This window comes from Ruditapes philippinarum, unplaced genomic scaffold (assembly GCF_026571515.1).
Source record: "Ruditapes philippinarum isolate M1 unplaced genomic scaffold, ASM2657151v2 ctg196_1_1_1_1, whole genome shotgun sequence".
In the NCBI taxonomy this organism is placed as follows: Eukaryota; Metazoa; Mollusca; class Bivalvia; order Venerida; family Veneridae; genus Ruditapes; species Ruditapes philippinarum.
The window spans coordinates 80,680-93,089 of record NW_026862528.1 but is presented as its reverse complement, the minus strand read 5'-3'; the positions used below and the strand labels follow the sequence as shown (position 1 = coordinate 93,089).

At 32.9% G+C, this 12,410-nt stretch overlaps 1 protein-coding gene across 2 annotated transcripts in view; it reads right to left on the bottom strand.

Moving 5' to 3' along the window:
* The window catches only part of LOC132719370 (calcium-dependent protein kinase C-like), a 77,286-nt gene that overhangs the window by 55,083 nt on the left and 9,793 nt on the right, over window positions 1-12,410 (bottom strand). For both annotated transcript variants that reach the window (XM_060703135.1, XM_060703134.1), the window contains exons 3-5: window positions 10,413-10,535; window positions 7,612-7,785; window positions 3,915-4,006 (exon numbers count right to left, since the gene is read on the bottom strand). In XM_060703135.1, the coding sequence (XP_060559118.1) occupies window positions 3,915-4,006; window positions 7,612-7,785; window positions 10,413-10,535 (389 nt within the window). The remainder of the gene's footprint in view (window positions 1-3,914; window positions 4,007-7,611; window positions 7,786-10,412; window positions 10,536-12,410) is intronic.

The following is a 12,410-nucleotide window of genomic DNA, read 5'->3' as shown; positions in this document are numbered from 1 at the left end:
ATTCTTTTATACCAGTTTTGGAGACAGAAATATCGTCTCCAGCAAAATAATCCAAATCTTACAAATCTTACAAATATCATCATAAAAGGAGCTTTTGAAATTCTTTCTTTTACAAAAAAAAAATACTGAACCACAGTCAAATGGGACAACTGAAAGATTAAACTGTAAATACATTCATCTATGACACATGGAAGGCAATCAGTCTTGGGAATAGTTAAGCTTTTTTATCATCATAACTGTAATGAAAGGAAATAATTTTGAGTACTCTAAGGATGTACTTTTAGTACTATTCACTACAAACACTGCTATTACCAGAAGTCAATATTTAGCATTTGCATGAAACACGAGATGAAAAGAGCTGGCTGAAAATTTCCCAAGGGATCTTTTACAATTAATTAATCATGACATCTAGATTTTTTTTCACTCAATAATCAAAATCAAACTATAAACTGGCAGTGGACTGAAAAGCTTCATTCCAGTACAAAAACATCTGGCAACTGGTCTGAATAGTTAAAATTCTAGTACCTAAAAATGGCAATGGACTAAAATTTAATAGCTTCATTCTAGTACAAACAATGTGAATGAACTGGAAAGGTTCAGAAACTGAAAATTTTAATTTTGCTATTAATATTGCATGTGAATGGAGCTTTATTTTAAAGATTGCAATGTTTCTATTTCCAATACATAATAACTATATTCAAGTAGTATAAAGTGCCAGGGGACAGATTAGCTTCATTTTAATACCATTAACTGTCAGTGAAGAGAAAAACCATAAACATGTATTGCCACTGGACTGAATACTCTTACACTCCCGAACCACATACTGATAGAAGCACAAACTGTCAGCTGTCTGAATACCTTCACAACTACCAGCACACTGCCAGTGGAGTGAATAGCTTAAATCTTAACCTTTTACCCCATGAGCATATTGCGAAAAATGGCCGTTTTCATTGAAAAGCCTCCTGTAACAAGTTCAAACTGCTATGAAACTGTGAAAAATGCTTCAATACTAATGAAACTTGGCACAAATGTTGACTACACCAAAGCCTCTGTAACAGCATGCTCAATGGTAAATTTCCTGTTACCATGGCAACGGGGGGACGTCTCAAAATTGCCAAAAATCACTATTTTGCATTGTTTTTTTCCATCAAAACTGATTACAAAGTGCTGCAACTTCTCAACGAATTGAGATAGAGTAAAAGGCTTTTCAGCGTCGGTTACTAGTTACCCTAAGATTGACCTGAGGCCATTTTTAGCCTGTCACATGTCCAAAATTTTCTTGGAGATGAGGGGGACTCCGCCCCCCTTCAAACCCCCCAAACAGAAGGGGGCACATCCCCCTTCTGGCAACCCCCTGATGTAATATTTGGATGGTGGACGGTGTCGAAAAAGTGGTCACTTTTTTTAACAACATTTCTCAAACGAAAAACAGTGTTTGGGGCCTAAATAGGGCATTTTTTCACTGTTTGAGGCCTCAAAAAAGGGGGGGGGGGCAAAAAGCCGTCGAAACACGCTTATATAAGGGAAAAGGTTAATTAAACCATAAATGCATGAACTGCCAGTGGACTGAATAGCTTAAATCAAACATTGCTAGCAAAAACCATTAACTGCAAGTTTAATAGCATCATGCTATACTGTTTGTAGACAAAATAGCATGCTCTATGTACTTGCTTTAAATCATTCATTACAGAATAAATTATATTAAAAAATATCAAACAAAAACGTTTTTGTAACCAATTTACTTGATGAAAATCAATGCAAACTGGTTTCATCTAGATGAGGTGTTAAAATTTCAGAATTTCCAATATAAATTTATTAAAAGTTTTTGCCTTCCAGTTATTTCCATTTGAATAAATATAGATACATGTATATAAACATTTTTAGAAACAACAATTTAAATCGATAACATTTTCAGGAGCAGCTACGTTAGTAGAAGTATAGACAATGCGTAATTTAAGTTCTTCAATAAAGTGTTCGTAAATAGATGCCATAATATATATTAATGAACGTTGGCTCAGACAATAGAATATTTTAATGTTTTTCTGCTATTATATATTTCCCAGTACGACAACAAATCTTGTGACAGACATCATTTAATTCTTAATTCTCTTGCAAAATGAACCTGTATATATTAGCATCAATGTATTAACATTAAATTTTGGCCAAAAGAATTGAATGATAACATAGCAAAATTTATTTTGAAGGTGGGTTGGAAAACCAGTACCTCTCAAACAAGAGCTCTCAATAGGACAGCGCGCTAGACTATTCTCAGTGCTTGATAGTAAAACAAATGCTAGGATTATGTAGAATTTCCTAAGTTAAAAAAAACCCCCATAATTCTGTTAAAATCCATGTTAGAGTTATGGGCCTTGGATAGATCATAGTTGCCTCCTGTTATGCTGTGAAGTTTCAACCTATTCCCTTCAGTAGTCTTGCAATTGATAGGAAAAAAAAAATTGTTTAAAAAAAAAAAAAAAAAAATTATTAAAAAAATTTGGACCTACCTATCCAAACTGTTTTTGTTTTTTTTTTCATTCAGACGTCTAAATTTTTTTATCTACATAGCTAACTACTCTATCCAAACTGATTTTGGTCAGGGGGGAGGGGAAACAAAGATAATTCTATGGCTTGCCTTATACAAGATTTTGTTAATGTAACTGTCTTGTTTTTATATATTTTTTCTTTCAGACGTCTAACTTACTGGAAGCAGCTACAGATTGCTTTAGAGACAATAAAACTCTCCGGGGAACTGTTTAAGTGAATACTAAAAAGGTCACTATTTCTTTATAATATGGTAATGAATCGAAATCCCCGATGATTCAATGAATATTCCGAGCTGATCTTGTCTTAATCAAGATCTCTCATCAATTCATCACTTTACCAAATCAGCTGTCATTATGCATGGATTTTCATCCTGACTTTGTGCCACGATGAAATGACCAGATAATAAAATTCCTTGTTTTTGACCACATTTAATGCCGAAATGTCAACATACCTTATTAGAAAATGTCACTTTTATGTATTCGTTAACACCTTTTGTAAGTTAACAACTAACAATCTGGTAACAAGCTGATTCTTTCATGAAAACAAGGAAATATTCTGGCTAATAATAGAACTCCTGTGATTTAGTAATAAGCATTTAAAGTAGATCAAATGGAAATGTAACAGACCTGCCAATCATGCCTTTGAAAACATTGTCTTCCATTCACAGCACATTTTTATAATGTAAGACAGTATGTCAAATAGTATTAGTCCTTCACCTGCAGGGGGCAATGGATTCTATCCCTGTGACCAGTGCAGACCATGATAAGCCAACACATCCATGCTGTCTGATCATGGTCTGCACTGTTCACAAATCAGTCAGTACATTTTTAGAAAATGATAAATGGTCAAGATAGAAAGATGGATAACTCCATTGAGGCTAAGGAAACTCCCAACAAGATAAGAACATGGCAATTATTTGTATGGACTAAGTATGGACTGTTAAAAATATTTAACTTTCTGATATGTACATGAAATATCGTAACACCAGGAGCAGCAAAATTAATTGTCTGTATTGCTCAGATCGTCCCACAGTCTGTACAGACACATAGAAATTTTTCAAGAATTTATAAAACAAATATCATATGGATAAGTTAAGCTTCAGATAAAATGGACAAATGGACAAGTAAGTCAATTTCAGATTTTGCCGGCCCTGAACACAATGAAAATTATCCCAAGCAAGGGTAACATTTGTTACACTTATAAAAGCAATACAACTAAATTGTTTTAATGTAGACATCCATTAAATCCTTGTCTATTAACAGGCATTCTGTCATTTTTGTCTGGAAAAGTGTCTATAATGCTTACAATAACATAAGTTTGTTTTTTAAGATAAATTCAGTATAAAAACATAACAGTTATTCACTACTTACACAGCTATAGGTTCCTTGAATTTTCCTTCTTGTTGTATTCTAAACATTAAATCTCCACCATTTACATACTCCATTACAAAATATAATCTATCCTGAAATAAAAAATGATGTCACGACATAAACATGGCCAACCCATAGCAAACAATTGTTAATACAAAATAGTTTTACCATAAAGTAAGCCATGCAAACTTATTTAATTTATTTTTCTTTAAAACACCACAGTTCTTTCTGTTCTTCTTAAACAATTAAAACAACATGACATATCTTGCACAATAATTATAACCTGCTTCAGGCAAAAGAGATTAGCCTTTACCACCAGTATAAAGCCAGGCCAGCAGAATACACATCCTTGTAGTCTGACTTTGCTACTACCCCTGTAGACTGACCACCTCCGAATTTTTATCTTATCATCCCAAAAAAATGATAATGGGCAGTTAAAAAAATGGAAGCTGGACAAGTCCATTTAATCAGCAGGTTAAGTGTTAAAGAGGAAGTATTTTACCAAAAAAACATGTTTTGTAAATCCCTTACTATTCAAGTTAAAACTTCTTTTAACAAGCTTGAAATAATACATGTATGTATTTACCATGGAACATCTGAGTATTATATAATGGTAACATGATGCTTTAATCATGATATGAGCATCTGCGCAGTCTGATCAAGATCCATGCTGTTCGCTTACCAACTCTATTACAAGTAGAGAAACTGACAGCGAACAGCATGGATCCTGATCAGACTGCGCGGATGCGCAGGCTGGTCTGGATCCATGCTGGTTGCAAACCCATTATGTTGGTTTTGTCATGACGCGGCTCATATTATACACTTCAATCAAATACATTATCAGTTCTTAAACCATCTACACATATCCTTTTTACCGAATTGTTTTTCTCAGAAAATTTGTCTTTGATACTTCTTATTAAGATCTTGTCTTAAACAATTTAATGATAGTTGCTTTTTACAAATTTGATTTTTCCAAAAAAACACTTTGTCTTTGAAATTTCATATTTACTTCTTGTCTTAAAACAATCTACTGATATGCTTTTTCCCCCCATTTATTTTTCAACAAAACTTTGTCTCAGCTACTTCATATCTAGATCTTGTCTTAAAGAAATGAAATAGCACTGCTAAAGGAAGCCATTCTGTCTGGTAATGTGTTAAAATATCATTTATGAGCAAATTTCTAGCTTCTTCGTATTTCCTTAGCTACGTACATCAAAATTGCCAGCTCCTCCGAGAGTAAGAGATTATAAAACAATTCTCAAAGGTAACGGAAGCAAAGATATGAAATTAAAATGCTCAGAACAATCTGTCTTGGAGTGGGTTTTTTTTCCCTCTAGTTAGTTTTTAAATCAAACCAACACCTTTAAGGCAATGTTCCAGCGTAAAACTAAATAAGAATGATTTACAATGTTCAATGACTGAATTAGATATTTTCACTAACAAGAGCTGTCAGTAGGACAGCATGCTCGACTATTCTAAGTGCTTGATAGTAAAAGAGCCTTGATAATGTTAAATTTTTTAAGTTCACAAAAGGGCTCATTTTTTTTTATAAATTCACGTTATAGGCCTTAGAAAGAGTCTTATTATACAGTATTGGCTTGACTATTCGGAGGGTAATGTCACAAGGGTGTATAATAATACTAATTACCTATGAATACATAAATTTGACAGAAAAGGTACAAAGGCTTGTTATTAAGATGTTTTATCAAGTAAATCACTGCTTAATAATTATGAATGCATAAAATTGTCCCAAAAAAGGCACAAACCCTTCAGTAGTTATTGAGATAACAGCTTACAAGCAAAACTTTACCATGAATTTCTAAGTTGAAAAAGGGGAGAAAAATCAGCCTAAATGCAAGATAGAATTATGGATCTTTGTCAGTGACCTACAATTATGACCCTAAATGCATATGTGAAGTTTTAAATAAATATCTTTAATAGTTATTGAGATATATAAAACTTGCATGTAAACATTAATCAAGAGACTAAGTAGAAAAGGGGATATGAATCAGCCTTAATGCAATACAGTTATGGAACTTGGTCAGTGACATACAATTATGACCCTCCAATTATTACTCTAAGTGCATGGGTTAAGTTTCAAGTAAATATCTTTGAAGACCTTTAACCTTTAACCAAAATTTCTAAGTTTCAAAGGGGCAAATAATTCTGCAAATATTGCAGGCAGAGTTATGCAATTTTGCAAACTGATGTACATTGTTACTATAAAAAAGTATTTTAAATTTCAATTGAATATCTCAAGCAATAATTGAGATATTTGACTTTACAAAAAAAACTTTAACCAAAATTTCTAAGTTCCAAAGGGGCATAATTCTGTCAATATTGTTGGCAGAGTTATCCAACTTGTCAATCTGATGAACCTTTTTACTATATATAAGTATTGTAAGTTTCAATTGAATATCTAAAGCAATAATTGAGATATTTGACATTACAAAAAACTTTAACCAAAATTTCTAAGTTAAAAAGGGGCATAATTCTGTCAATATTGAAGGCAGAGTTATCCAATTTGTCAATCTGATGTACCTTATTACTATAAATAAGTATTGTAAGTTTCAATTGAATATCTCAAGCAATAATTGAGATATTTGACTTAACAAAACACTTTAACCAAAATTTCTAAGTTAAAAAGGGGCATAATTCTGTCAATATTGTAGGCAGAGTTATCCAACTTGTCAATCTGATGTACCTTGTTACTATAAATAAGTATTGTAAGTTTCAATTGAATATCTCAAGTAATAATTGAGATATTTGACTTTACAAAAAACTTTAACCAATGCAGACGCCGACGCGGACGCTGACGCCGACGCCGGGGCGACTACAATAGCTCTCATATTCTTCGAATAGTCGAGCTAAAAATGATATGACACTTCCAATTACATTGTTTAAAAAAAACTTGGTTCACAGTGAATTAAGACAGTAAAATTTCCTATGGCTTGACCATGAAAGTGAAAAAAAAAATGTATAATTACTGATTTTTTTTTTTTTATTGGCAGTAAGTAACAATGACATTTTTTAATTTATATATTTAGGCTTTTGGACCTTGATGGGATTCCTTTATGTGCATCATTTAATCCTTAGCTTTCTAGTGATAACAGACTTTATTAATGGAACCAGTACAGACCCAAATCAGTTGGCATATCTATGCCGTCTAATCATGGTCTACACTGTTTGCTGTTCTGTCACTATAATTATATTTTGAAACATTCCCTTAATGATAAAATGAGCCGTGCCATGACAAAACCAATATAATGGGTTTGCAACCAGCATGGATCCAGATCAGCCTGCGCATCCGTGCAGTCTGATCAGGATCCATGCTGTTCGCTTACATAATCTATAACAAGCAGACAAACTGATAGCGAACAGCATGGATCCTGATCAGACTGTGCGGAAGCGCAGGCTGGTCTGGATCCATGCTGGTCGCAAACGCACTATGTTGGTTTTATCGTTATGCCACTCAAATGGTTTTATCCTGACTGAAAGATGGATCAGTTCATTTAAGAAATTTAGTGTGATAAATGCCTAATTTAGTAGAACCACTAATCTTTGCAAAGCCAGCAATTAGCTCCTTCACATGAAAGAATTCAGTATTGTTAAAATCAAAGTCAACGCTTGGTTGAAGTCCCTTGGTCCTGGAGGCCTTGTAGAAATAAAATATGTTACCTATTACTGCAAAACTTACCATGGTTTGAAAACAGGAATGAAGCTGAACAAGGAATGGTGGTTTACTTGGCAAGGCAAGGACACGTTTTTCTATCATCGTACATTCCACATCATCATCTTGAATTATCACATCTTTCTTGAGGATTTTAATAGCGTAAAGTTCATCTGTGCCTTTACGCTCTGCTAAAACTACCTGTAAATAATAAAATATGGCCATTATTACCGATGAATAGTTTTGATATTCAAATTTTCTACATATCTTAAATATACATATTCAAATTTTCTAGCTATCTTAGATGTACAGGAAATATGGTTTGTATAGGCCTACAGAAGAAAATAGCTTTGGTAGCCATTTTAAAATGAAATTATGCCATGGTGGGTGTACAGGTTAAAGTCAAATAACTTAAGATTTTGCCTTAATTGTTTCAATTGTTTAATTCACAATCAGTAACTGACATGACTGATGGAAAATTCTATAAATATAATCCTTCAAAATATATCATTAACATTCAAATGATAACAAGAGCTGTCCGTAAGACAGCGCGCTCGACTTTTTTATTGCTTGCCAATAAAAAAAGTTTTTGCAGTAAAAGGCAATACAAGAATCTCTGTATTTTTAAAGTGAACAATGGCCATGAGCATTAAGATATTTAGTGAAGAATTATTTTATTATGACATAATTTATGGTAAAGTGAACAAGTGGATAGGAATGAATTTTTTTAGATTTTTTAAGTTTTTTAGTGCTTGCCTATAATACAAAACATTGACAGTTAAGGGCCATAATTCAAATAAAATCTTTGACAGAATTACCTTCTCCTGGACATGTTTGGGAATCATGATTGTAAACAAGTATTCCAACTTTCAAATTAATATCTCAAACAGTTCAGTCAAAAAGTGGACTGGTACTAAAAACTTAACCAAGATTCTAAGTCGATAAAAGGCCTTAATTTTTAAAAACAAATCCTTGACAGAGTTACCTTCTCTTGCGTACAGATGGGGGTAATGATGTGAAATAGCATTAAAAGTTTCAAAGCAATATCTCAAAGGGTTAAGGCAATAAGTGGATTTTACCCATATTCAATGTATTTTCTAAGTCAAAAAGGGGCATAATTCTGTCAAAAACCTTGACAGAGTTATGTCCTCTTGTCTGTTGATGAAGGTCGTGATGGTAAACAAGTATGGTCAGTTTCAAAGCAATACCTCCAATGGTTTTGAAATAAAGTGAGGTGGTACAAAAAACTTAACCAAGCTCAATACACTTTCTAAGTCAAAAAAGGGCCATAATTCTGTCAAAAACCTTGACAGAGTTATGTACTCTTGTCTGTAGATGGAGGTTATGATGGTGAACAAGTATGGTAAGTTTCAAAGCCATACTTGTAATACTTCTGAAATAAAGTGGGGTGGTACGAAAAACTTAACCAAGGTGTGACGCCAACGCCGACGCCGACGCCGGGGCGAGTAGGATAGCTCCCCTTTTCATAGAAAAGTCGAGCTAAAAAGGGTAGGTTAGTCTTTTAACTCAACTTGGCAAAGAAGAAGTTAGCATAATGTTACTTTAATATAAACATTAGACAGATTAAACTCTTTACAAAACATGCTTTCAAACAATTCTAAACCAAACCCAAAAGGAGTTTGTTTTTGGGGTGTTTTTTTTCCTTCCAATTATACAAAAATCTTCATATACAATAAAATCAAACCAATAGTCTTATTTGTCTTTTTCATATTTCTGACTCATATTTCACAACTGTACAAGTTGAAAACCATTATGAACTATTATATGACAATGAACAGAGGTTAAAGACACTGGCTTTTATTATTCAGTGTGAAATTAAGTCATCAGCATGACATCAAACCATTTAAAAGGATCAAATTTCTAAATACAATTTATTAACAGTGGGAACAACCTTTACAGCATGATAATGAGCAGTAATGTGCACCGTAATGAGCAGTAATGTACATCATTGTACGCAAAAGACTGCTAATTAGTTTGTAATAACAATGAGAGCTTTGACAAGCAGCGGCTAAAAATGATGTAATAATGTCTAAAGTTATATCTCTTTAATCACCTTGGATATTATTAGGTATAACCTATATGTTTGGCTAATTAGAGCTATTATTTACATAGTAAATCCCTGGTATTATGTCAGAGCTCTTGTTAAATAGCATATATATATACTGGCATGACGTATGTAGAAAAATTAACAATTTGACTACTTTTCTTAAAAGCTCACAGTTGTTTTCATAACTATTATATAAGCACACAAAAATTTGTGTTGTTCTTTTTTTGTTGTTTACAAGACATATTTTCAACAAACGTCATGACTAACCCTTATCCTGCAGAATTTGTGAAATGGATTTACCCAGCTTTGAATATGAAACTGTCCATTCCAAATTTTTGGGATTTCAATAGCAAAATACTAAAAATGAGCTATCCATAGTATAGAGCCTGGTCATGCTGCTAGCCTTGCTATACATACAACAAAGGCATATCACTTGCTATTCCTGCATGGGAAGTTTAAATGACTCCTGCGAGATCGTATTCCAAGCTTTTCCTTCATAATCTTAACACTTTCCATGTTAACCTTAACCTTCTTAAATCTTTTCTACCTTCCTAAATTGGTATAATATCCTTGCCCAGCTATTGATAGTGAACTATTCAATAGTAGTTCAAAAGATTTCCAAATAAAGTACTAATAGAATAAGGTAGACCAACAGAATGGAGTCTGGTCAGACTGCATGAACGTGTTGGTCTGCCTAGCGGCATGACAGCGACATAGACAAATCACTGCTGCTTTTAGCATACAAACAACTTATACAAACCTTTCCGAAGCTGCCTTTGCCTAGAACAGTGAGGAAATTAAAGTCTGATGCTCGAACTATGTCTTGTTTACTCATGTTTGTAGGTAGATCTACAGGAGGCGGTCTCTTATCTATCTTCGTTTCCTGAAATACACGATTATAATTCCATTAATATAAATACTGTGAATTTAACCTCTGCATAGCAACACCGTTTGAATGATAAAATTTTGGTTGTTGAGGAGAGGTCTTGCTCTGGAGAGGTTTAATCTATTGTCTTACTTTGGGAAAACTTAAAAGTCATGTTGTTATGATGAAGCTGCTCGAAGGAGGCTCTGCGCAGATTGAACTTATATAATTTCTATTTATGGGTTGCCCAGCTTTAAATCACATTAAATAGTAAATATATTTTTTTTATTTTTCATTTTTTGGTAGCCCAGTTTTAATTTATACCAACACTGTCAAGGTCATATGAAGACTTTTTCCAGCTTTCCTAGGGGGTGGAAAAGGCTCTGCATGGCACTTCCAAAAGTAGAACCACAGACCTTCTATTAATGAAATTAATATATGGTTAACAACAATAGTATTGTCATGAATGTCTTATCTATTTTCACTAATTTTGTGTAATGAACTTGTCTTACTTTGATTCCGGACCCATCCATTGTTTTTTATAGGAAATTCAAGATCAAAATAACAAAACTGAGCAGAAATCAGTGAAAAGAATGATAACATTATGCAAATTTGCATGCTTGCCTCACTCTTTACTATTTGAATAGTGATTGTCATTTTCTTATTTTTCAAAAATGTTATGTCGAAATCTTTACTTAAGTATAGATATTTATTTTTTCAAACAATCAAAATTTGTTTCTATCATCTGTGTACAACATGTGTACAGTACTGATATTTGCTAAATGTGAAAAAATTAAGACCATTTTGCATTGTTTACCAGTGTCAAACACATCCGTAAATGGAAGTTCTGTTATTAAATTAACATCATTTTAGGAAATCTTATCAGCACAATATATGTATGGTGTCAACCATCGATGATAGAAACGCGTACAAATAACTTCAAAGCTTCTAGGTACGGTGAACTGTCATGAAGAAATATTAGCTCATTTGACCGTGATCAACCTTGTCTAGTTTCTGAGCGCCTAATCTGATTATATCTCCGTAAAATAAACGATGAGCTTTGACTACTGATATATCACACTCCTTGTAAAAAAAATTCTTCTACTAACATAGAAAAGTACTTTAATAATGAAATTTTATTTCATGTTTCCAGGAAAAACAAATCTTCTTTGTGGAAAGACTATTTTGATCATTTCTAATAATGGTTTGCTTTACTTTTCTCAATAAAGGTTTGAACTACCGAGCAATAACTTGTGATTTGAGGACAGTAACATTGACACACTGTAATGACATCAAATATGAAGCCTTTTAACCACTTAAACATTCCCATACTTTACATTAACTACCACAGACATTGCATAATGGACTTGTCCTGCTTTAAATTTGGAACAATCCATTGTAAAGTTTAGGGGTAATTTCAATATTAAAGTAAAGTTAGGGGTAATTTCAATATTATAGTAAAGTTAAGTGGTAATTTCAATATCAAAGTTAAGTTAAGGGGTAATTTCAATATCAAAGTAATTTCAATATCAAAGTAAGCTAGGGATAATTTCAATATAATAGTAACGTTAAGGGGTAATTTCAATATCAAAGTAATGACAATATCAAAATAAAGTGAGGGATAATTTCAATATCAGAAAGTTTAAATGGGTTATTTCAGTATCATATAAATTGAAAATCATATTTCTCAATTGAGTGAAAAGCTTTGCAATGCTTTTCAATTTGGGTCATTTTTCATGTTCGAATAATTGTTATTGGAAAACAGGATGAGCGAATGTACTGATATTATGAACACAAGTTACTGGTCTAGACCTACATCAAATGGAAAAAAAACTATTTGAAGTCCTGTCATGTCAAAAAATCTCAGTGGAGTCCCTGTAAGGCTGGCCTGGC